This window comes from Daphnia pulex, chromosome 11 (genome assembly GCF_021134715.1).
Source record: "Daphnia pulex isolate KAP4 chromosome 11, ASM2113471v1".
Classification (NCBI taxonomy): Eukaryota; Metazoa; Arthropoda; class Branchiopoda; order Diplostraca; family Daphniidae; genus Daphnia; species Daphnia pulex.
The window spans coordinates 629,851-656,090 of record NC_060027.1 but is presented as its reverse complement, the minus strand read 5'-3'; the positions used below and the strand labels follow the sequence as shown (position 1 = coordinate 656,090).

The window sequence follows — 26,240 nt, the reverse complement described above, 5'->3', positions numbered from 1 at the left end:
AGCAGCTGGATGACCACCACCACGCGTGCCATATATACTCAAGCTTATCTGTGCTGTACGGCTGTCTGGATGCGAATGGCAAATTACAATTGAGCGGAATGGATGGATACACATTTCCATTGACCATTTTTGGGTAGGTGAGGGGTTGATTGGGGCAAAGCGGCCCTCTCTCATTTATTGCGACGCCCGACGCGATTTCACTTGACGTGACGCGTCATCACCGCGTGTCTGTTTTTTGCTCCGACCCTTTTCGATGATTTCATTTGCCTTTGATTGAAATTGTTTTTAAAATTTTTTTTTAAATCAAAAAAATATTCTAAAGAATCCGGAAATGTCCAATTATTATTTCTACGCGATTCGTAGAATTTCACGGCCAATCATTACATTAAAAAACCTGGGGGCTAATCAAAATTGTCGTCTGCAAGTTTGACAGCGCCGCCACTAGATGGCTCGGCCGCACAGCTGATAAGTTGAAGTGTCCTTGGGTAGTTGGGTTCCAACCTTTCCCGGGAGAACAAGTAGGAGGAGTCTCTCTCTCGTTCTCTCCTGCTGCTGCATGTTAGATATTCTCTTTTTTTTCCCCGTTTCTTTTTTCGTGTATATTTGAGTCAATTTATTCTTTTTCTCTCTCTCTCTCGGCTTTCGCCTTCGGACTCCACCTGGGAGAAGAAGCAGCAGCAGCTCACAGAGGATAGCCCAGCAGCCACCACCAACTTATTACCCTCACTGAGTCTCAAGTGAAGAGAAGCAGAGAAAAATTCGTGGCCAAAACCGTCGTCACCTTGTGTGCAGTGTGTGTGTGTGTGTCCGTGTCGTTCGTTTTATTTTTCACGTTCGACTCACCCAAATCTCCCGCCGATTACCAGCCCAGTGCAAAGAAGAAATCCAAAACTAAACACAAATTCCAACCCCAAAAAGTTTAGTTTCAATTTCAAGTGATTTGATCAGTGCCGTTATTGGGTGTTGTAACGTTTGACATAATTCATTTGGATGTACATCACGTCGTTACGATGACAGGTGAGTCGTTCTATTTCTATTTGATTGTTCACGACTGATGCGGAGATGGGGAATAAGAGAAATCGTGTGGTGGCCGATTGGTTCTTGTTTCTCTCGACGAAACTTTCGGCTACATTTGGCGATCATCGTCAAATGCAATATTCGTTTGTGTGTGTGTGTTTGATTCGTGAGCGCCACAGCCCAGTCTCTGCTGCTGCTCGCAGGTAAAAGAAAAAAAAGGAAAAGGAATAAGACGAAAATGGCGTGCGGGTAGGTGGGAATGGGTAGGGAGTTGGTGGCCAGAGGCAGGGAGACATTACTTTTTATACAGGGCCCGCTCAAATCTACACACCTGTGGGATACTTTTTAGAAAAAACAATTTTCCAGGTATATAAGGTGTTGGTTTGCTCGACAAAAGCCGCTCAATTTTTTTTTTTTCGCCCGCCAACAATCACGCGGGACCGTATTGTATTTATTTTTCGTTTCTTGTCGGTAACAGTAACTAACAACCAAGCAATAGCGACAAACAAAATGGCCAACACACAAGACACATGCAATAAAAAGGGGGGTTATTACACTATACCCTGGAACTTGTTTTCCCTCTTTCTTCTAAATTATATTTATTCTGGAAAATGAGAAAACATGGTGTCATGTTTTAAAACGAAATTTTCCAAGGCCGTGTCCTCCGCCTAGGCTAAAAGTACCTACGCGTTTAATACGATAACTTGTGTTATTACAAACATAAGCAAATCCCCTTCCGGTCATCTAAAAGCTTTAGGGACTTTTTGTAATGCGGTTGAGATGGAAATTTTGACATTCCAATTGATTTCAGGTTTGAATTTGATCATCACGACAGTTTTTTTTTTATTAAAAACGCGATGACTAACTTTTTAATCAGTAACACAATCAGAGCTGCTGCCGTGTTGACGAACAAAATGGAAAAAGGTGTGGTGCTATGTTTTTCATCTTAAAAATTTCTTTTTTCTTTTGGGTTTTGAAACGGTTCAAGTCACCGGTTTGTCAATATGGTTGCCAGGTATCTAATTGCAAAAGGGAGAGAGAGAAGGACAGTTTGTCTCTCCTCGGCTGGTTGCAAAATCAACCGGTTTCGTTTTTCCTTTTTTTTTAATGTCCAGCAACTTGAACGTCGTCGTCGTCTCCGATTACCGAAACCCAAAACACACGCAGTTTTCCCTTTTGAAAAAAAAAAAAAACAAATTTCGTTTGCCTTTTACTTTTTCTCGTTAAAAGAAAAACCAAACCAAAAATATTCGTGAATTTTCCTACTCCCGATATGGAAGCGAAACTATATAATCCGAGCTGTGTGTATAACATTGAAGTTTAAAAAAATGTCCAGGGCCATCAGAAACACACAACAATGAATCTAGGAAGTGAATCGTTATTGCGGAATGCGGAAGAATAAGAAAAGAAAGAAGAAGAAGTTCAATACATTTTTCGTGATCTTGTATAGTCTTCGTGATTCCCGCGTGAACCGAGCGTTAGTGAATGTGCCCGTCCCGAACCGAGGGTTATTTTTCTTTCTTCTGTTTTGAAAAAGAAAAAAAACCTTGAGAGGAGAGAGAGAGAGTTGAACGTGCAACGGCAGCGTTTCTTCTGAGGCTGATGATGACGTCGTTAGTGGCGACGAATGGGCGCGCGGCCGTGAGCCGCAAAAGACTTTGAGAGAGAGAGCTGCTGCTTGCTGCTGCTGCTGCTTAGTTCTTTTTTTCTTTCTGCCAGGTCAAATAGCCGTGAGGATCTGATGGACCAACAACTTTTTTTTATTTTTTTTTAAGGTTTAGTTTTTGCTTTTTTTCTTCGATAAGCATCTAAAGCATCTCTCCTTAAAAAGAAGAGTCGAGTCCCGAAAATGGAATTCGAGTGACATTGAACTCGGGAAACCGGCCGGGCCAACTTCTATTGAACTTCTTTTTCTTCTTCGTTCTAGACTTGCGAAATTTTTGGTCTTGTGTATAGATGGCCAAAATGAAATGCGACTTGTATGTATATTTATCGTTCAGAGGAGGAATTTGAACGAATAGCGGCGGCCACCAAAGACAAAAGAATAGGGGGCCTTGAGGGGCTCTAGCAGCTCACAGCGTCTGAAATCGGCTCGATTCGGGATTCCATCCATTCTCCGGCACATCGTTTGTTGTTGTTGTGCTGCCTGTTGTTGTTGTTGCCTTCCTTTTTTTCTATGAGTCGTTTCGTTTTTCACGTTTGTGGGTTGCGCGACATCAACTTCTTTTTTGTTATATAATCCACAGGTTCCTAACGAGAAAGGAAATCACAAACGAACATCTAGCGAGAACAACTGCACTGGCAAAATTCAGGGAGATTGTGGGTTGTTCTTCATCTTCTTATGGACTTGAGTCCTTGCAAGTCGTGAAACGGACATGACCACCTTCGCAGCGACGGCCACCAAGACCAACCAGCCGCTTCAGCTCTTCACGGTCAGTTCAAACTAATTTTCTCCCATTTTTGACGTGTGTAACCCCCCGCAATTATGATACAATCCAACTTGGTCTACTTTGCTCTGTAATTTCCAGTTCATCTCTCTCTCTCTATCTCCCCCTGGAATGATGTTATGACGGCATGTATAATCAGTTTTAATCATTTTTTGGAAGGGGGGCTCACGGTGTATTACACGCTAAGTTGGGACAGCCGAGAATCGTCCGAGTGGATTTTCTCGTCAAGACTATATAGTGAAAACCGGTCAACTTTTTTTGTTGTTGTACAATTGATATAATAATCTGATGGTTTCTCTCTTTCTCTAGTTGGCCCTTTTTGGGAACTGTCGGATTGTGTTGGTGAAATCGAGCAGAACGAGAAAAAAGAGAATTATAAAAAAGAACTAGAGAAAATAGTTTCCCTAATGCGTCGGTCCAAATTGGGACACACAAGTCTCCCGCTCTACCGACAGGTTTTTTTTTCTTCTTCTTGTAATTTGGTTGAATTATTTTTCATCTGAATTATACTTTTACCCAACGCGAAATAATCAAAAGGGGGCCGATCTTATTTTGATGACGTCTGTTGTCTATTTCGCGTGTCGCTCGGAATCATTCGTGATGGATCGGTCCGTCTGATGTTGGGATTTTTTTTATTTTTGTTTCGGGAGGGACAATGTAAAAATGATGTTGTTCGATTGTTTTTGAAAGGGGGAGGAAAACAACAACAGCAGCACAGAAAAAGGAAAAACATTTTGTTGTTTTGTTGGGGTTGCTGCGCTGGGATGCGGCGATCCGTGCATTATCATAGCAATCCGTCAAGAGCCACCGGGAAAATTGAATACGGGAATCACGTGAAGAAATCGATTGGAACGAAGAGATTGTGGTCAATGTTGTTGTTGGTCGATGGGAATTTTTTTGTTTAGTTTTTGTTTTTCTCCCGCACGATCGCAACGGGTGGGAACCCCTGGAAACCAAATCTCAAGGCGATTGCGGGTCGTCGCATGTTTATTTTTTCGCTGCTGAGAAATCGATGATGACGTCGTCTGATCTGCATTCCGATCCCCCGCATTCCAATCGTAGAGTCTCCCGCCTTCCGTGAAGTTATTTTTCCCCCGTGTGTCTCTCCCAGCACCTGTCACCAATTTCGGTTTTGTGGAACTCGAAATTTCTTCCTGATTTTCTGCACTTGTGGACACATCAGCAAACAGATGATGATGTTGACAACTGGGAAAATTTCACACGACCAACGAAACAAAAAAAAATTCCCGTTACGTCAACACACGAAATGTCGACCGAATCATCGTCTATTCTTAAATTTTTCCTTGTCCATTTTTTCTTATTCTCTCATTAGTTTTAAGTACGTAGGTATACCCAAACTTTTGTGTACGCCTTGTAGATTTCTTGTCACGCTTTGAAAGTCAATATTTGCTCGTGAAAAATACAAACGAACGAACGAAAAAAAAAAACGGAAAAAGTACTACATGACGTCATTGGAGCGCGTCGTTTGTTCACGCCTCGGCGGCTCCACCCTGTTGCCGTTCCATGACGCGGCGTCTATTTCTCTTCTTTTTCCAACACACAAAATAATAAGAATAATAATAACCATCGTCTAGTATTTTTTTGTTATTATGATTCTATTTATCCGAGCGTCGTTTTTTAAATTTTACGCAGATGTTCCCGCCCGGCGGAGCGTCGACTTTGAAAGGGTTTGCAGCGCCGGCGTTTGGAACTACGACGACGACAACAGCAACAGCTGGCGGATCGGATCCATTGCGGAATCACCACTTTCGGGGTAGTCACGGCGACGAGGAGGGAGAAGGATCGGGAGTCGATCCTGGATTGCCTCCGGCACTCTTTGCGGATGGCCCGACACCCCACCCGCCTCTGAGGCCTGTCCGCCACGTCCAGCACGCCACCCAGTGGGCGGAATCGAAAACGACAGTGGCTCCTGGACTGATTGTCCGATCGGCGACGGCCACTGTCAACACGACCCAGTGGAGCGAATACTCGACGACCGTGACCGAGGACCGAGTCTTTCACGGCCGCAGCTCGTCCAGCACTCAGTTCCAGACCATCCGCAGCAATTCCGGCCCATCAGCGGCGGCGGCGCCCAATTCTTCGGTGATGACTTCGGCCCAGTACCTGGACGACTTGCAGGTAAAAACAACAACAATAGAAGAAGAAAGAAATAAATGAATCAAAGAAAATGTTACCCATGATACAAAATAATGCGGAAGAGATAGTAAAAATAGCCAAAGGAATGCGTGACGGAAGAATGAACACGGGCCATGCCAGCATGGAACAAGGAACGGGAATGCTGATGGCCGGGCCGTGTTGGAGCGTGACTCTGGGTATGTTAGCGCACCGTACAACACACACATTTCTCGCCATGGCCGTTGGCATTAAAACAACCCGATGGCAATCGAAATCGCATTAGAACACACAAACCCACCTGTCTCGGGCTATTTTGTTGTTGTTGTTGTTGTGTTCCAGTTGGATTAGTTGCAACTGGCACGAACCCTTTCAGACCCCCCCCCCCCACTTTAAACATTCCATCATCATCTCTAGTGGGTGATGTATAAATCGGTTGAAGGAGGAATTTGAGCAAATAACAAGGTCGCTGATAAGATGTTAAGTACTTGGCCCCCTTTTAACTTGTAGTCTAATCAGCCACCAGGTAATTTGCATCCGGGTTTTTTTCCAGCTTGGTGAACGCATTGGACGGCATCCAGCAGACGGATTTTTCTTTTGTATTTTGGGTTTGACGTCACACACAACACAGATCCGTCATGATGAAACGGGGCATTCCGGGCGTCACGATGAATAATTTATGCAAATCTGTTTTTTCTTTTCTTGTCTTTGGCAGTTGCCGACTCAGCAGCTGGACTTGGCCGCTCAGCTGGGTAAAGGATCCATCGCCCGTAAAGGATCGCTGGGAGGCCGGAGGCCGCCGACGATTCGATATCGGCGCGTCAACAGTCAAGGATCGCTGCCTTACGAGGAGCACCAACAACTCCTGCAACAACATCAACAACAGCAACTGTCGGCTCCTACAGGATCGTCGGCTCCATCGATGAATGGAACCGAATCCATCCGCAGCGGTAGGAGTAGAACGCCGCCACCTCGACCTCCTCCGCCTGTCTTCCGGCAACAACAACAACAGCCACCGAAGCCGCTGGACCTGCAACAACAACAACCGGTCCCAGTGACAGCGGCAGTCACTTTACAACTACCGCCGCAGACGGACTGGAATTGCAGTCGGTCTGGCACTCCGCCTTCCCTGCCGGCCAACAGTCCGCCGCCTCTTCCGGATCGGGAAGATTTGGATTTCGTCATGGATGAAGTGTCCTCTTCCGCTTCAGTGTCGTCGTCTTCACCGTCTCCTATTCCCGGCATGACGGACGTCGTTGAAATCAACGACAAGGAGTCGGTTGGAGAGGACGGAGAAGTTGTCAGGAGACGGACCATCATCACCTTAGGGCCCCGGGTGGTGGTTGTTGGCACGGCTCCATCCGCCGCTGGAGGCGCTGAGGGATCGTCCAGCAGCATCAACATCACTTTGCTCAACGGAGGGCCAGTCACTTCCAGTCAGTCGAACGAATCCAAAGCGACGACAGAACATCATCAGGCCGTTGCGGCTCCTGATGACACGCCCCAACGTGCCAACGCTCGGGCCAGCGCTTACAACGCCCGCCGGACCATCGAACAAAGACGTCAGCAACAACAACAGTTGCAACAACAGCAACAGGAAGATGAACAAGAAGAAGAGGATGAAATTCAGGAGCTGGAACAAGGAGAACAATCGCCGGCGCCGGTTGTTGTAACGAAAACTCCGCCGGCCTCGACGTACCTGTACGGCGAAAAGGGGAGTCCGGCTTCCAGTTTTGGTGGTTCTTCATTGCGCACCATGTCCATCTCCATGTCGTTTGACGATCTCGACGAGACCAACAGCAACGCCTCCATGACGGAGCAGCAGCGCATGAGATCCGGCGGGCGGAACAGGTCGGAGGCGTGGTACGAGCGCCGCCAATCGTACGGCTTTGAAGCGGCCGACAAGCTTCAGAGTTTGCTCAACACGTCCGGCAGTTCGGATGTGCCGTCCATCACCGGGACGGCCGTCAGCCGCTCCTGCGACAGTCTCTGCTCCACCGTCCGCTCGACGTCCAGCGCCATTGAGAAAATGATTCCGCCCTGGATCAAGAATCCTTCGCCCAAACAGGCCGAAGAGGAGACGGGCAAATCGCCGACCGGCTCTTCTCGCCTCTCGTATTTCGCCCAGTCGATTGATGACGTTTCGGCGGATGACGAGTCGGAAGAAGATCATCTCACGCAAAAGGATACGGTTCGTGAATCCGGAACGCCTTCCTCGGTTGCCACTGAGCACAATAAAACGACCGCCCAACCGAGACGGACACCGACTCCGACGTCCGTCCAGCGCTCCGAGAGCAGCCGCTCGGCCACGAACGTGCTGGAAGAGGCGGAACCGATTTGGTTAAGAGATTTGAGGGTCCGGCGGAGTTTGCGAGACGGACGACGGAAACCGCCCGTCATCAAGTCGCCACCGCCGATCGAGACGCCCGTCTGGTTGGGTGTGAAACTCCGACCCACTGGACTTTCCTTGATCGATCCCGATCCTTCCGCCGGACCGACTTCCTCAACTTCCCACCTGCCGTCGCCGACCAAGCCGCACAATTACACGCCCATCTTCACGTTCACCAACACCAGCACGACCAGCAAGATCCAGCAGCATCTGCGCAACTCGCGCGAGAACCTCCTGGCCAGTGCCCAGTCATCGCCCGAACCCGCCCGGAAGAAATCGGAAGAGAAACCACCGGCGCCTGCAGTAACGACGACGTTGAAAGTGTCCGTCTCGAGTCTGGCGTCGTCCAACGAGTCCAGGGAAGAGCTGGCCAATCACCAGACGGTCATCGAATCCTGTCACAACAACAACACGACAACCTTCCGCGTGGTTCCGGCCAATAAAGCCAATGCGAAACCGGTGCCCAGCAGTTCCATCGTTATTGTCAATTCTTCGCGTGAGAGTTTGCACAGCATCGGCACAGCGGACAATGCGTCATCCTTTAGCTGCGAGACGGGCAACAACAACAAATTGAACCACCACAAGTCGATCGAATTGATGCGGATGCTGGAAGAGACTCCGCTGGTGTCGACCAACGGCGTTCCTTTAAGACACGACCGGATGGATTCGGCCTCTGGTGTCAACACGGAAACCGGGTCCGTCTATTCGATGGGCGACTGGACCGAGTGCAGTTCGACCATCGCTTCCGTCAAGAATTCCAACGAGGATCTGACGCAAATCAACCAGACGGAAGGGCAAAGGAAAGCCAAAAAAGTCGCGTTCGGGGCGGATGTGAAAGAGGAGAGCGACCAGAAGAGATCCAGACCTCGAAGGATCCGATCCAGGAGCCCCGAGTCGCGACTGCGCGAATGGCAAGAGCGGCTGGAAGAAGTGAAATCCACCATCATCCACCATCACCAAACGGCCACAGTCAATCAGCATCCGGAATTTGGCGTCGGAATTTGCATCAGCGCACCCACCAGCGGCGGATTGCCGCTTCGGATGTTTGGTGACGACATCAAGGATACGATCCAGCAGCAGCCGGAATCGAGTGCATCAACCAATCATTTCGCTTCTCAGTCTTCACCTACCAGCGATACCTTCCGGTCACTCCTGCAGCCTAGAAAACCCTACACCATCACCCCTACGGCTGTTGTTAATCCGGCGGTGACTACTCCGGTGGTGAAGGAATCGGTGGTTATCGATAGTTATCCGCCATTGATGAAAGCTTACTCTACTGCTCCGCCGGCGGAAGTGTCACCTTCCAGACCGACGCCCATGGTCATCCGCAACGGAATTGTCAATTTCGACTCTTCTGTTGAGCGGAAAATCGTCATTTTGGAGGAGAAGGAAACGATTCCGGCGCCCAAGAGCATCTTGAAGAAGAGGAGCGTTGAGAATTTACTGGATCTTGACCGGAACAGCGAACCCGTGATCAAAGCGGCGGTTATTCCTGTGATTCCGGCTGCCATCCCAGTGATTCCGGTTCAAGTCGTGACGGGAAGTCAGTCTGTCCATTCCGGAATCACCGTTTCCATGACGAATCAGAAGAAAGAGCCTCCGCCGGAACAGCAGGAGATCCTGCCGTGGCGGATTCATTTGAAACACGTCGAACAACCGCCGACGATCAATTCCGTCGCGATCCAGCAACAGCCGCAGCCGGAAGTCGTAGTACCTCCGTGGAGAATCGAACTCAACCGGAAGAAAACCCCGCCGTTTGTCCCCCGGGCGTCCACTCCGGAAAACTTCTTTTCCCGCGGTCGGTCGCCAGCTTCATCCGAGTCGTCGGCCACTTCGATTCCGGGCATGTCGGCGGCTGAGCTCATCCGCAACCTGCGCCCCAATCCGGTCATGATGGTAGCCCGTTGCGAAGTCAGAGAATCCGTGTTCCGGCCGCCATCCAATTCGATTGATCCGGAAGCGGAGACCATTGTTCCGCCGGAATCGGATCCTCAATCAGTCAGAACCGATCACGGCTACCACTCGCTGGAGCCGGAAGCGGAATCCAGCCTCATCAAGCGCCACCACAGCTCCTCTGCTCGACAACAGACGGCGGTGGATGAAACGAAAACGATCGACGAAACCATCGCCCAGCTCAACGAAACGATCGAAGAAATCCGTTCGCTGGACCGCACCGAAACCACGGAATTCGACCGGAATGCAATCCACTCGATTCCAGTCGAAGTCGTCGCTCCCAAGATGATGGATTTCACTCCGGCAGCCAGCAGCAGCCCGGCCAAGAATCACGAAAAACCTTGCGCACCTCCCGCTGGACTCGTTCACTCCAAAAGCGCATCGAAATTGCCGGAGAATCGATTCGTCGTCCGCGAAATCCGTCCGTGCAGCGCCGTCCAAGATTCACGCTCGTATTTCCATTCCACGACGTCATCCAAAGAGACTACGCACCATCATTCGACAGGTAATATTGGAGATTGAGATCACTTACACGCCAGTCATTTCTTTTTCGAAAATTCAAATTTGAAAAATAATCGCGCGCATTTATACAGCACGGGATTTTATATTTCAGATGATATCAAAGAACGGTGGCTTGTTTTCATATCATATTATATGACTAAGGTAACGGGAGGGTATTAGGTGATGTGCCCAGTATCTCGTTACCAGGATGTTCACTGTAACCTCAAACATTGTTTTTTTGTTTTGGTTTTTTCCCATTTCGTTTTTACACACAACTAATTGCGGTCAAAATATTCATCTACAATTTTATGATATTTTTTCTTTCTGTACATAGTGACATCCAATCGTCGTGATTCCGTGGAAGCGGAAGGGCCGGAAGCCAAGGCGGCGTCGGCCAATGCCCAATTACAGCGCCTTCGGGAAACCACCAAGTTGCTGGCGGATGGGCATCCGCAGCTTCGGGCTGATCCGACTCTAAGCCCGTCGAGATTGATGCAAACGAACGAGTCCAATAACCATAACAGGAGCAGCAGCACCAACAACACTAGCCACAAGAACCAAAATGGCGACGTCACGACCCCGACGGTGATGATGACGCCCGTCAAACTTCTTGCAAGCCCCGAGCAAAAGGGGCGGCTGTCGTTCGTGATGGCCTCGGGAGTCGAAGACGATGACGTGACGGCCGCTCACCCAACCACCCCTACCATTCCAGTCGTCCATCATAAACCAGTCGGTTAGTTAAAAACAGTCGGTCGTGATTGGCTTTCAGACTCCGCCAGGACTTTTTCCTCAAAAGATGTAACACTTAATATATAATGAACTGATCGGAATCGGGCCGGCGACCGCCAGACTCTCTCCCGACAGCTGGCAAAGGCGGCCGTAAATCACGACGGCAATCTTAGTGTTTATAACCGACACTGTCATAAACCTCTTTTTTTGGGGGGCTGTTCGTTAAGTACAAGAGAAGAAGAGGAAATTATGACTTGATCCCCCTGATTAACTCCGTATGTTTCGTGATGATTTGCATAACGGCTTTTTCTTTTTTTCCTTGTTTGTTTTCGGCAGAAGTGCCGGAATTGGCTGATTCGAGCGTGGAAGAATTGCTGAGCAGGTTCGAGAAATCGGCGGATGATGTTCTTCCAGATCCGCCTTTAATCCGCAAAAGCAGTTCGGCCACTTCGATGACATCCAGCACGTTCAACAGCAGCCGCAGCAGCACGACGACCAATCAATTGCGGACGACGCAGTTTACGAAGCAAGTGAAAAAGTCCAGTGTGACAGCGCCTTTGGCTGTTGGAATGAATAAGCCCCTGCCGGCCAAACGATCCAATTCCATCGAATTGACGTCAGGTAAATTATAACCCATCCGATTCAATGGAGCCCAGGAAACTTGACACTGATGTTTATTTTGCAGGTATGCCGGAAGAGAAGGCCGCCCTGTTAGTGCGGAAATTTTTCGGCAATTCCGTCATCGAAACGAAGAAATCTCGGATGGCCAAGACAGAGACGATCATGGAAGAGTCGAGCGAGCTGGGCTTTTCTTCCTCCTTTAGCGAAGAAAAGAGTTTGCTGGAAGTGGCGGTGGAAACGTTTTCTTCTCCGACTCCGCCGCCTCCGGCGGAGGACCCGTCCTTCGTTGATTGTGACGATTTCTTCCATCGCCCGTCCAGCGAAACGGAAGGAATGAGCACTTCGTCTTTCGGTTCCGTCCTGGATGTCATGACGGACACGACCACCGATGACGAGCGGAGCAACCGCACGACTTCATCCATGACGATGACCAACACGTCGCGCTACTCGAGCTGCAGTGAGCGCAGCGTCAAACTCAGCGACATCATCAACCGGCAGGATAGGCCATCCTTGCTGGATTCGGTCCCTTCCTCTTCCGCCGTCACGCCTCTGATGGATGAATATTCTTGCGCTACATCCGAATCGGCTTCTATCGCCATTAGTTTGTGTCAGACGACGACCGACTCCTCGTCGACAGGATCGGCTTTCTCCAGGTCGGGATCCAGCAGCATCCGCCGGAATAAAACCCAACGACATCCAACTGTGATCAGGAAAGATAAGAGTGGCGTTCCGGCAGTTTCTGTCAAGTCATCGATTAGGTCACCTACCAGCAAGAGCCGAGGTGGGGCCAGCACTCCTTCAAGAGGAAGTCATCACCGATCCTGCACAGCCTCTCCATCAACGAGCTCGACTCCGGGAGTCCGGCGCCGCTCCAACGGCAGCAGTAGCGTCAAATCCACCGGAGACCCAGTGAAAACGGTTCCTTCCGTCACCCGATCCAGTAAAAGCGCCAGTTCTCTGGCGGCAGCTCCTGTCCGGCCTCCTCGAGCGCTCCAGCAGGTCAACCAGTCAACGGAAGTGAAGAGGAGGAGTCTGAGGACCTCTACCAGTGGCAGCACGCTTCGAAACGCAACTGCGGCTTCATCCGCCAAGTCTCCAGCGGCAGCTTCCGCATCGAGGAGATCGCCCGCTCCTCTGGTGGATCGCAAGACCAGCGTACCTAGCGGAGGAGTTCCTTTGGCCAACAGGACCAACCGTTTAGTGACCATCACATCCTACAAAAGCCGGAATTCCGCTTCAGCCAAACCGGATGAGATTTCGGGTAAGAATTCAATTAGTAATTAAAGAACTTTTATTTTAAATGTTTCAACTTCTTTATTTAGCCGTGAGCGGAATCAAAGTGACGCCGGTCGCAGTAGGTTCTGGTCATTACAAAATCCGGATGGATCAAAGGATCGCAGCCGCCGCAACAGAAAAAGCTTCCAAAACATCAACTCAGAAAATCTCCACTTCGTAATGAACCCAATTACTTAATAGTTTAGTCAAAATGTTGTCATTATTTGATTAACTTAACGTGAGGATTTTATGCAACAGACAACGAACGACGGGGACCAAGACATCGACGACATCGGAAAAACGATCCAGCACCACCACCACCACAACCTCCAGCCGGAATTCGACCCTGAAACAACAGTCTGACAAATGACGACGAAACGAAAATAAATAGCCTAAAAGTATGTTACAAATTCGTGATGCAAATGTTGGAGAAAAAGAGTTTGCGCAATTTAAAAAGAAAAGAGTCGATGTAGTATATAGGTTTCGACGGCGTTGAATTACCATCAACGGCCAATGTACGACGAATAGCTTGTCATTATCAAAGATGTTTGCATATATCTACTAAAAAAAATTAATAGTTTTGTTTTGAATTTTTATAAATTGGGGATACACCTTTCACACTCTATATCTATGCTATATATGCTCTGCCTGTCTTTGTTATATATAATACGTGTCTCTACTTTTCCCTCTCCCTGAATGATATTCCGTATGTAGAATTGATATATATGCGGGTCTTGTACGATGGATGGCGAATTCTCTACGCAAGAACAAAGTATATGATTGCAGTACATACAGTTCGACCGGCATGTAGTCGTTGATGACAAGAAACTTGTTTTTAACTTTTTTTGGTTTTAAATTGCCATTCTATTGCTTCTCGTTTGTTGAAAGGAATTGAAGCCTTTGGGCAAACGGGCTTTGACCGAAGAGGTAAAGACCTTCAGAAGTTGAAGAAACATTGGCGTCTTGTTGAAAACTTGGATGGAATGGAAGGGAATCAGATATACGTTTTTGTATATTGCGCGCGTGCCATTTCCTTATTAGGTGGAAACTTTTCTCGGGATGGCCAACAACCTTGTTTAATAGCTCCTAGTCATCTTGAGTGAACGATTGCTCCTTCTTTTTTGGGGGGGAAACAAATGCTTTAGTTTATATCTGTTTGTTGAAATCTCTCTAAACTTGGACTGAAGATTCGGAGGAAAAAAATCCTGCATCACGTACCGATTGTTACGTGATTAATATTTTTGTTTTTTGTATTGAAAGTTAGAGATAAACATTTATTACAAACTTTAAGCAGCTAGCCGCAGCTAGCGCCATTGCCTTTGTAAAAATCGAATCATACCGCATGTCACCAGCTTCTTATTAAAAGTCTCATCTAGGCTTATTTGCTATACTATTTCGCTTTTTTTTTGCTATGTTATCTATTTCGATTGGATTACGGAACATTTAAATGGCACTTTTATACCTTGCACGAAAATACGCTGTCTAGCGAGTAGCCACTAGCGTTAAACTAATGAGGGCAGACATGGCAATGTAGCAAATTATTTAAAATGGCAGCCAACAGGGGAAGGGAGAAGTTCCACACCGATGGTTAAGGCATCTATTTTGTGATTGGATTTAAAAAAAAAAATAAAAGGTATTTTTGCTACAGTAGAACTCTAAAGACATAAGAACTCCATTTTAAAAAATATCCGACAATAGAACTCCAGTGCAACCAACTAAGGGTTCAAAACTCATTACTAGATGTCGCAAGTATCGCCCTTGTTGTTGTTACATCTCGAAACGAGGCAAAGTGTGCGAAAAAATTTTTTTTGCCAATTTATACTTATATTCATGTGATTTCAAATACCGAATTTAAGTTCATATCTAATGTAGGTTTAGCTTGATAGTTTTCTTATTTTATTCTTGTTATATGTTATTCTAACTTATTTCTTCAAATTCTAGATGCATATTGTTAGTCATTCAAACATGTTGACTTAGCACTCAGTCAATTTCCATCCATATTTAGGCCCATCATGCTGTCAAAAGCCTAAAACTCATGCTTGAAGCACACATGTAGTGGAACACAAATGTGCTGATATTAGGTATTTCCCCATTACTGCTACCAGACCATTACAATTAAGATTTTCAATGTAACAAAGGTATTCTTGTTCATGAACCATAGAATCTATTTTGGCGGTGTAACCTGCAACAGCATTTTTTGTTATGGATGTTTCTTCTTCTGTTTAGAAGGCAAACCAGCTGAGGGATAGGTAGAGTTTATTTCTCATAAGTTAATTTGTTTATATTTGTAAATAACGTAGGTATTTTCCTTGTCCCATTGCTGCTTAGAGTTTCAGTGACATGAAGAGTGTGAAGTGAATAATCTGCAATGTGAATGTTCATGTACCAGATCTGTACATGAATACAGAAATATAATAGGAAACAATTTTATTTTTTAAATCCATAATTCCATATAGCCATAATCATTTTATTCTTTCCAACAAATGCGCAACCACGAAAGTTATGAATTTCGCTTTGGGATCTATGGAGTTGGCGCTGGTTGCCGTTACTGGCCTTTAGCGACGTCTTGATATCAGTTTGGAAAAATAGCTCTGTGGACTCTAGGGAATCCGCACTCATACTCGAGGTAACTTTACAGTCAACATGTGTGAGGAGTTTTCGATTCGTTAAAATTCTTGCATATATTCATTGTGATTTTTTGCATGCAAATCAACCTGCAGACAGGTCGGCCAGTTTGTCCAGACAGGATGTCCTTCTCGCTTGAAGGTCACGAGAAATTTTACGTAAAACTGGCATGCGGTGGTTTAGAGGTTGGGTGAGAATGACACGTGTTTCGTCATTCTCAAAGCAGGGTCAATAGCCGCAAAGGTAAGCTATTTGGTATTCATTTTGATATTGGTTTTTGTAGACCCATCCCCAGCAACGTCACCTGCACAAAGAAAGGCCAGTTTGCATTTCAATCGAAGGTCATGGAGATCTTTAAGTAAAACGTGTCATGCAGTGGTGTAGAGGTTGGGCGAGAACGGGACGTTTTACATCATTATCAAGAAGGTAAAATAACCGCAAGGCTTAAGAGGAGGGGTGAGAAAAAGTCGTATAAAAGGAGAGAGAAAAATCGACAGGTATCAGTCGAGCGAGTACCTCCGACACGGTAACAGCTGCTCCATTTGCCATCAGCTGCATTCTTAATCGTGTATCAGTTTTCAAACATGGGTAAATTTTCTGTTTTTATATGGAGTTATGTATCAATTTCTATTTTGTTTTCTCTTTGTTAACATGCCAGATATTTATGCATATTAATTGTTCAATTATTTATTGCTTAGTCGTACAAAAGGGCAAGGAAAAGGCGAAATAATTCAGCAGCCGAGTGAGCATCTCCGACACGGTAACAGCAACTGCAGTGCACCATTTGTCACCAACTGCATTCTTCGTCGAATTGCTAGTTTGATATCATGGGTAAACATTTTTACATCGAATTGTGAATCAACTTTCTATTTGTTAACATGCCAGTCATAATGTTCACATAATTATTTGTCTAGTTATGGTCAACTATGGCGTCGTCCTGCTGTTGGGTGATGCATCGTTGATGGCTGGTTCAGCCACTGCCCATTGGTGTGCCGATGACTCCTGGTAAGGCGGATAACAAATTGCAACCCCGCCACCTTACTACACAACATACAACACGACCAGTTGCTACACCGTGGCCCCCCAGTACTGCACCAAGGCTCCAGAATATTACATCACAACTTATGCTGCCCTGAGCTACTACACCGAATCCTTGCAGTATTATTCTTCCCCGAGCTACGCTGCTAAAGGGTCGAGTACTACACCGATGCTCCGAAGTACTACACCACCAAGGCACCGTAGTACTACACCACTACATATCATGGGTAAATATTTGTTACGTTGAGTTTTAATATGCCAAATACTAAATATACAAATTATTTATTGGATAGTCGTATGAAAGGAGAGAAAAGGTGAAAGAATTCAGCAGCCGATTTAGGATCTCCGTTACGTCAACAGGAACTGCCGTGCACCATTTTCATCAACTTCATTCTTCGTCGTATCACAAATTTTAAATAAAGGTAAATATTTTTCCATAGAGTTGTGAATCAACTCTATTTCTTTCTATTAGTTTTTATGCCAGTACCATAATTGAAAATTAATGTTAAAATTTATTAATCGTCTAGTTAACTATGTCGTCTTGCTGCTGTTGGGTGTAGTAACGTTGATAGCCGGGTCGACCACTGGTGTACCGATATCTCCTGGGTATGGTGGGTATCAACAACAACATACGCAATAACCGCTTACTACACTGAAGATTGTAAGTGCCACACCACCGAGGATCAACTTTTTACCCCATCGAAGCGCCCAAGTACTGCACTACAACCTACGTCGCCCCAGCTTACACCACGCAGGGAGCGGAGTACTACACCACGCAGGGAGCGGAGTACTACACCACGCAGGGAGCGGAGTACTACACCACGCAGGGAGCGGAGTACTACACCACGCAGGGAGCGGAGTACTACACCACGCAGGGAGCGGAGTACTACACCACGCAGGGAGCGGAGTACTACACCACGCAGGGAGCGGAGTACTACACCACGCAGGGAGCGGAGTACTACACCACGCAGGGAGCGGAGTACTACACCACGCAGGGAGCGGAGTACTACACCACGCAGGGAGCGGAGTACTACACCACGCAGGGAGCGGAGTACTACACCACGCAGGGAGCGGAGTACTACACCACGCAGGGAGCGGAGTACTACACCACGCAGGGAGCGGAGTACTACACCACGCAGGGAGCGGAGTACTACACCACGCAGGGAGCGGAGTACTACACCACGCAGGGAGCGGAGTACTACACCACGCAGGGAGCGGAGTACTACACCACGCAGGGAGCGGAGTACTACACCACGCAGGGAGCGGAGTACTACACCACGCAGGGAGCGGAGTACTACACCACGCAGGGAGCGGAGTACTACACCACGCAGGGAGCGGAGTACTACACCAAGGCTCCAGTTTACTTCACTACAACCTACTTTTAAAGTACTACACCACCAAAGGCATTCGAGTAGAAGCTCCGAAAGCACATCTCTGCCCCGAGTTACTACACCATTAACGCAGCCGAATTATACCCCAAACTACGATTCCGCAATATTCTACAAGGAAATTCCTTATTACTAGAGCCGAAATTTCTACTTGAGGTTATTTATATTTATCGGTTATTTCATGGTAATTGGTCGTTGGGAATTAATTATTGATCTTAAATGAGAAAATAAAAGTTTTAATACGGGTAATTCTTTTGTAAGACTTTGTTAATAACTTCAAGCCTGTTAACATTGCTACAGGTGTCTTTTGGTGTTGGATTTCTTCAAGGCCAGAATGCTGAGTTGTAAATTGTTTGACTACTGCCTTAGTTCCTCTACATGTTCTTGTGGTTTGACGATGACGTTTCAAGGGTAAATAAGAAAGAAACTTGTAACCGTTGATTTTTTCAAATCTTATTAGTAGTTGGCTAGTGACTGACCTTAGTATAAATGAAAGACTTTGAAGTTGAGAAAAATATATTGATACAATTCCTAAACAAACCTTGGTATTAATTTAGAAACAATGAACAAAAGACTTAAAAAAAGAATTGTGTTATATTGTCCCACCTCCACCCACAATTCCACCACATTTTACAGTCACATACATACATACACATATACATACACTAAGTTAACCCATTGGCTGCCACGCCATACAACCCGTAGGTTGCTCTCTACTACACTACGCGCCACGTCAGAAGGATCCATGACCAAGTGGGACTTGCCATTGCTGACAAGTCCGTGCTGAAAAGGGGGAACTATGGTGCATTGCCTGAAACAGGCGCCTTGCGGCAGATTTTGGGCTTGGCGACTCTCCGACCCCGCGGCTTGTAAACCACGAGACCGAACAGCGCGGCCCGTGCTAAGGAGCTAGGGGAGAACAAAGGCGTGGCAGCCAACGGGTTAACTAACACTAACACAAACGAAATAATACCAACAATACTATGATCCACGTTGATGACGAGTCTCGGAATTCCATCTTCTCGACGTCTCCTCTGCATTACCTGAATAAAGACAAAACAATTTTTATTTAGTGACATGCCAATAAAAGTTACATAATACAGATAGAAACAATAATCAGGTTTTTAAGCTCAAACATTTAAAGATTCAATTTTTTTAACTTAAAATCAAGCTCGCAATATTGAGAACAGTAAACAGAACAAAGCTCACTTGCTAGTCTTGAAAAAAAAAATTCCGGAAGTATACCGGAAGTAACCACAGCGCCTCAACCATTAAGCTGTCGTCAAATTAAACCACATATTCGTGATCTCCATGAAATTTGGGGTCGAATAGGTGTGATTTAAACGAAATCCAAAATTTGGCCAAAATCGAGAATTTTCCTGAACTATAGTTCAGGAAAATTTTCAAAACCGGAAGTACGAAAACGTAAAAAAGATTACATGAACTTTGTCACAAATTTGATGAGGATCACGAATATGTGGTTCTTTTGCTCCTGGAATGAATATTTACTGAACTACTGACTGAAATGAGCAAACCGGAAGTAAAAAAAAAAAGCACTTATCGAAAATTTAACAAGTGAGCTTTGTTGCTGGAATAGTAATCGTCAGTTATCACTAAATATTTCAACAAAATAACTGACAATAAATGTTTAAAGAGATGTGCAAAGTAACTGAAACTGACTGTTTTGACAGCTGCAAATTATCAAAAAGCCATCTAGCGTTGGAAAAAAGAAACGTCCAAGTAAAACTTCGTTTGAGCGTAATAAAGGCCTGATTTTGGAAACTATATCACAGACAGAGTCTAACGCACCTAGACTATTAATAGATAACCTACGAAAATAAGTCAATTGTTGGGTACCTGGGCATAATCCCGTGGTGAGTGACTCCAGGTGTGTAACAGCGGACGGAAGCGATCACTGAAGGTGTCCAGAAACTCGCCAAGTCGCCAATGAAGTAAAACAAATTGTGTTTAGAAGCAGTGAAGCTAGATGAGCGAAGATAAGCATGGAGAAGAACGTTGATGGAAGTCCCTCTTCCGTCATGGACAAAGGTCAGCATGGGCACAAGAATCTCCGTGCCAGGACCACACGATTCCATAAAGAAACTGCGTGCTCTGTAAAATAAAATGTTTCACATTAATGAAAATATAACAAAGAATAAAGCATATCAATCTTTACCTTTTCTAAGAAGCACACTGAAATGTTCATGATGAAAAAACCGTAATAATGGAATTCACAGCAACCATTACTCCACGTGTTGAGATAAATTTCCTGATTCTCAAGAAAGTGTCATGAAGTATTGCAGTAGCATGGTGATAGGTGGTTCACTCTTCATGTCACTGAAACTCTAAGTGGAAATGGGACAAGGAAATTCTCTATGTTATTTACAAATTTACACAAATTTACCTATGAGAAATAACTCTGTACCTATCTCTTAGCTGGGTTGCCTTCTAAACAAAATTAAAAACAGCCATAACAACAAACATGCTGTTGCAAGGTACACCACCAAAATTGCGAGCTTCAGAAAAGATCCTATGGTTCAAGAATACTTATGTTATACATGAAAATCTGAATTTTAATGGTCTGGTAGCAGTAATGGAGAAATACCTGAACTCGGCAGATTTGTATTCCACTATATGCGAGTTTCAAACATCAGTTTTAGGATTTTGGCTGCATGAGGATCTAATGGACGGAAATTGACTGAGCGCTAAGTCAACTTGTTGGAATGACTGACAGTATGCATCTAAAATTTGAAGAAATAAAATTATACAGCATAAAAATAAGGAAACTAGGTAAATATAAACCTACATGTGCTACAAAGTTCAATTTGGTAATTGAAATCACAGGAATTAAGTATAAATTTGCAACAATTTGTTTCGTTCATTTCGCCTCGTTCCACCATGAAAGAACAACAACATGGGCGAAATTAGCGACATCTGGTAATGAGTTTTGAAGAGTTCCGTTTTGAGTTGGCAACTTGATTCAAAACTTATTACCAGATGTCGCTAGTGTCGCCCTTGTTGTTCTTTCATGGTGAAACGAGGCGAAATGAGCGAAACAAATTGTTGTTGCAAATTTATACTTATATTCCTATGATTTCACATACCAAATTGAACTTTGTAGCACATGTAGGTTTATATTTACCTAGTTTCCTTATTTTTATACTGTATCATTTTTTGTCTTCAAATTTTAGATGTACTGTCAGTCATTCCAACAAGTTGACTTAGCACTCAGTCAATTTCCGTCCATTAGATCCTCATGCAGCCAAAAGCCTAAAACTGATGTTTGAAACTCGCATATAGTGGAATACAAATCTGCCGAGTTCAGGTATTTCTCCATTACTGCTACCAGACCATTAAAATTCAGATTTTCATGTATAACATAAGTATTCTTGAACCATAGGATCTTTTCTGAAGCTCGCAATTTTGGTGGTGTACCTTGCAACAGCATGTTTGTTGTTATGGCTGTTTTTAATTTTGTTTAGAAGGCAACCCAGCTAAGAGATAGGTACAGAGTTATTTCTCATAGGTAAATTTGTGTAAATTTGTAAATAACATAGAGAATTTCCTTGTCCCATTTCCACTTAGAGTTTCAGTGACATGAAGAGTGAACCACCTATCACCATGCTACTGCAATACTTCATGACACTTTCTTGAGAATCAGGAAATTTATCTCAACACGTGGAGTAATGGTTGCTGTGAATTCCATTATTACGGTTTTTTCATCATGAACATTTCAGTGTGCTTCTTAGAAAAGGTAAAGATTGATATGCTTTATTCTTTGTTATATTTTCATTAATGTGAAACATTTTATTTTACAGAGCACGCAGTTTCTTTATGGAATCGTGTGGTCCTGGCACGGAGATTCTTGTGCCCATGCTGACCTTTGTCCATGACGGAAGAGGGACTTCCATCAACGTTCTTCTCCATGCTTATCTTCGCTCATCTAGCTTCACTGCTTCTAAACACAATTTGTTTTACTTCATTGGCGACTTGGCGAGTTTCTGGACACCTTCAGTGATCGCTTCCGTCCGCTGTTACACACCTGGAGTCACTCACCACGGGATTATGCCCAGGTACCCAACAATTGACTTATTTTCGTAGGTTATCTATTAATAGTCTAGGTGCGTTAGACTCTGTCTGTGATATAGTTTCCAAAATCAGGCCTTTATTACGCTCAAACGAAGTTTTACTTGGACGTTTCTTTTTTCCAACGCTAGATGGCTTTTTGATAATTTGCAGCTGTCAAAACAGTCAGTTTCAGTTACTTTGCACATCTCTTTAAACATTTATTGTCAGTTATTTTGTTGAAATATTTAGTGATAACTGACGATTACTATTCCAGCAACAAAGCTCACTTGTTAAATTTTCGATAAGTGCTTTTTTTTTTTACTTCCGGTTTGCTCATTTCAGTCAGTAGTTCAGTAAATATTCATTCCAGGAGCAAAAGAACCACATATTCGTGATCCTCATCAAATTTGTGACAAAGTTCATGTAATCTTTTTTACGTTTTCGTACTTCCGGTTTTGAAAATTTTCCTGAACTATAGTTCAGGAAAATTCTCGATTTTGGCCAAATTTTGGATTTCGTTTAAATCACACCTATTCGACCCCAAATTTCATGGAGATCACGAATATGTGGTTTAATTTGACGACAGCTTAATGGTTGAGGCGCTGTGGTTACTTCCGGTATACTTCCGGAATTTTTTTTTTCAAGACTAGCAAGTGAGCTTTGTTCTGTTTACTGTTCTCAATATTGCGAGCTTGATTTTAAGTTAAAAAAATTGAATCTTTAAATGTTTGAGCTTAAAAACCTGATTATTGTTTCTATCTGTATTATGTAACTTTTATTGGCATGTCACTAAATAAAAATTGTTTTGTCTTTATTCAGGTAATGCAGAGGAGACGTCGAGAAGATGGAATTCCGAGACTCGTCATCAACGTGGATCATAGTATTGTTGGTATTATTTCGTTTGTGTTAGTGTTAGTTAACCCGTTGGCTGCCACGCCTTTGTTCTCCCCTAGCTCCTTAGCACGGGCCGCGCTGTTCGGTCTCGTGGTTTACAAGCCGCGGGGTCGGAGAGTCGCCAAGCCCAAAATCTGCCGCAAGGCGCCTGTTTCAGGCAATGCACCATAGTTCCCCCTTTTCAGCACGGACTTGTCAGCAATGGCAAGTCCCACTTGGTCATGGATCCTTCTGACGTGGCGCGTAGTGTAGTAGAGAGCAACCTACGGGTTGTATGGCGTGGCAGCCAATGGGTTAACTTAGTGTATGTATATGTGTATGTATGTATGTGACTGTAAAATGTGGTGGAATTGTGGGTGGAGGTGGGACAATATAACACAATTCTTTTTTTAAGTCTTTTGTTCATTGTTTCTAAATTAATACCAAGGTTTGTTTAGGAATTGTATCAATATATTTTTCTCAACTTCAAAGTCTTTCATTTATACTAAGGTCAGTCACTAGCCAACTACTAATAAGATTTGAAAAAATCAACGGTTACAAGTTTCTTTCTTATTTACCCTTGAAACGTCATCGTCAAACCACAAGAACATGTAGAGGAACTAAGGCAGTAGTCAAACAATTTACAACTCAGCATTCTGGCCTTGAAGAAATCCAACACCAAAAGACACCTGTAGCAATGTTAACAGGCTTGAAGTTATTAACAAAGTCTTACAAAAGAATTACCCGTATTAAAACTTTTATTTTCTCATTTAAGATCAATAATTAATTCCCAACGACCAATTACCATGAAATAACCGATAAATATAAATAACCTCAAGTAGAAATTTCGGCTCTAGTAATAAGGAATTTCCTTGTAGAATATTGCGGAATCGTAGTTTGGGGTATAATTCGGCTGCGTTAATGGTGTAGTAACTCGGGGCAGAGATGTGCTTTCGGAGCTTCTACTCGAATGCCTTTGGTGGTGTAGTACTTTAAAAGTAGGTTGTAGTGAAGTAAACTGGAGCCTTGGTGTAGTACTCCGCTCCCTGCGTGGTGTAGTACTCCGCTCCCTGCGTGGTGTAGTACTCCGCTCCCTGCGTGGTGTAGTACTCCGCTCCCTGCGTGGTGTAGTACTCCGCTCCCTGCGTGGTGTAGTACTCCGCTCCCTGCGTGGTGTAGTACTCCGCTCCCTGCGTGGTGTAGTACTCCGCTCCCTGCGTGGTGTAGTACTCCGCTCCCTGCGTGGTGTAGTACTCCGCTCCCTGCGTGGTGTAGTACTCCGCTCCCTGCGTGGTGTAGTACTCCGCTCCCTGCGTGGTGTAGTACTCCGCTCCCTGCGTGGTGTAGTACTCCGCTCCCTGCGTGGTGTAGTACTCCGCTCCCTGCGTGGTGTAGTACTCCGCTCCCTGCGTGGTGTAGTACTCCGCTCCCTGCGTGGTGTAGTACTCCGCTCCCTGCGTGGTGTAAGCTGGGGCGACGTAGGTTGTAGTGCAGTACTTGGGCGCTTCGATGGGGTAAAAAGTTGATCCTCGGTGGTGTGGCACTTACAATCTTCAGTGTAGTAAGCGGTTATTGCGTATGTTGTTGTTGATACCCACCATACCCAGGAGATATCGGTACACCAGTGGTCGACCCGGCTATCAACGTTACTACACCCAACAGCAGCAAGACGACATAGTTAACTAGACGATTAATAAATTTTAACATTAATTTTCAATTATGGTACTGGCATAAAAACTAATAGAAAGAAATAGAGTTGATTCACAACTCTATGGAAAAATATTTACCTTTATTTAAAATTTGTGATACGACGAAGAATGAAGTTGATGAAAATGGTGCACGGCAGTTCCTGTTGACGTAACGGAGATCCTAAATCGGCTGCTGAATTCTTTCACCTTTTCTCTCCTTTCATACGACTATCCAATAAATAATTTGTATATTTAGTATTTGGCATATTAAAACTCAACGTAACAAATATTTACCCATGATATGTAGTGGTGTAGTACTACGGTGCCTTGGTGGTGTAGTACTTCGGAGCATCGGTGTAGTACTCGACCCTTTAGCAGCGTAGCTCGGGGAAGAATAATACTGCAAGGATTCGGTGTAGTAGCTCAGGGCAGCATAAGTTGTGATGTAATATTCTGGAGCCTTGGTGCAGTACTGGGGGGCCACGGTGTAGCAACTGGTCGTGTTGTATGTTGTGTAGTAAGGTGGCGGGGTTGCAATTTGTTATCCGCCTTACCAGGAGTCATCGGCACACCAATGGGCAGTGGCTGAACCAGCCATCAACGATGCATCACCCAACAGCAGGACGACGCCATAGTTGACCATAACTAGACAAATAATTATGTGAACATTATGACTGGCATGTTAACAAATAGAAAGTTGATTCACAATTCGATGTAAAAATGTTTACCCATGATATCAAACTAGCAATTCGACGAAGAATGCAGTTGGTGACAAATGGTGCACTGCAGTTGCTGTTACCGTGTCGGAGATGCTCACTCGGCTGCTGAATTATTTCGCCTTTTCCTTGCCCTTTTGTACGACTAAGCAATAAATAATTGAACAATTAATATGCATAAATATCTGGCATGTTAACAAAGAGAAAACAAAATAGAAATTGATACATAACTCCATATAAAAACAGAAAATTTACCCATGTTTGAAAACTGATACACGATTAAGAATGCAGCTGATGGCAAATGGAGCAGCTGTTACCGTGTCGGAGGTACTCGCTCGACTGATACCTGTCGATTTTTCTCTCTCCTTTTATACGACTTTTTCTCACCCCTCCTCTTAAGCCTTGCGGTTATTTTACCTTCTTGATAATGATGTAAAACGTCCCGTTCTCGCCCAACCTCTACACCACTGCATGACACGTTTTACTTAAAGATCTCCATGACCTTCGATTGAAATGCAAACTGGCCTTTCTTTGTGCAGGTGACGTTGCTGGGGATGGGTCTACAAAAACCAATATCAAAATGAATACCAAATAGCTTACCTTTGCGGCTATTGACCCTGCTTTGAGAATGACGAAACACGTGTCATTCTCACCCAACCTCTAAACCACCGCATGCCAGTTTTACGTAAAATTTCTCGTGACCGTCGAGATTGGAGGAAATGCAAACTGGCCTTTCCTTCTTTAAGTTTACGTTGGATGGCTACCGTGGGATGGCCCAG

General features: G+C 44.9%; 1 protein-coding gene and 2 long non-coding RNA genes across 4 annotated transcripts; 2 read left to right on the top strand and 1 right to left on the bottom strand.

Annotated features, from left to right (window-relative positions):
• Nucleotides 1–488: 488 nt before the first annotated feature.
• LOC124207284 (mucin-5AC-like) lies at nucleotides 489–13,893 on the top strand. Of its 2 annotated transcripts, none has more exons than XM_046604664.1 (9): nucleotides 489–1,017; nucleotides 3,264–3,449; nucleotides 5,118–5,603; nucleotides 6,313–10,444; nucleotides 10,775–11,173; nucleotides 11,506–11,790; nucleotides 11,855–13,051; nucleotides 13,113–13,242; nucleotides 13,324–13,893. In XM_046604664.1, exons 2-9 carry the CDS (start codon nucleotides 3,393–3,395, stop codon nucleotides 13,433–13,435), a joined length of 6,798 nt encoding a protein of 2,265 aa, XP_046460620.1. In that variant the 5' UTR covers nucleotides 489–1,017; nucleotides 3,264–3,392; the 3' UTR covers nucleotides 13,436–13,893. The 2 variants fall into 2 exon arrangements, with proteins under 2 accessions (XP_046460620.1, XP_046460621.1); XM_046604665.1 differs by having other exon boundaries at nucleotides 492–1,017; nucleotides 11,509–11,790.
• An 884-nt stretch (nucleotides 13,894–14,777) lies between these two features.
• Nucleotides 14,778–18,365, top strand: LOC124207285. The gene is made up of 9 exons (XR_006879874.1): nucleotides 14,778–14,933; nucleotides 15,007–15,146; nucleotides 15,227–15,314; nucleotides 15,394–15,691; nucleotides 15,786–16,278; nucleotides 16,389–16,521; nucleotides 16,605–16,955; nucleotides 17,022–17,150; nucleotides 17,256–18,365. It is a non-coding gene; the product is annotated as an uncharacterized LOC124207285 (long non-coding RNA).
• Nucleotides 18,366–23,797: 5,432 nt separating this feature from the next.
• LOC124207283 lies at nucleotides 23,798–25,872 on the bottom strand. The gene is made up of 5 exons (XR_006879873.1): nucleotides 25,717–25,872; nucleotides 25,474–25,606; nucleotides 25,040–25,390; nucleotides 24,845–24,973; nucleotides 23,798–24,739 (listed from the first exon to the last, which is right to left on the bottom strand). It is a non-coding gene; the product is annotated as an uncharacterized LOC124207283 (long non-coding RNA).
• Between the last annotated feature and the right edge of the window lie 368 nt (nucleotides 25,873–26,240).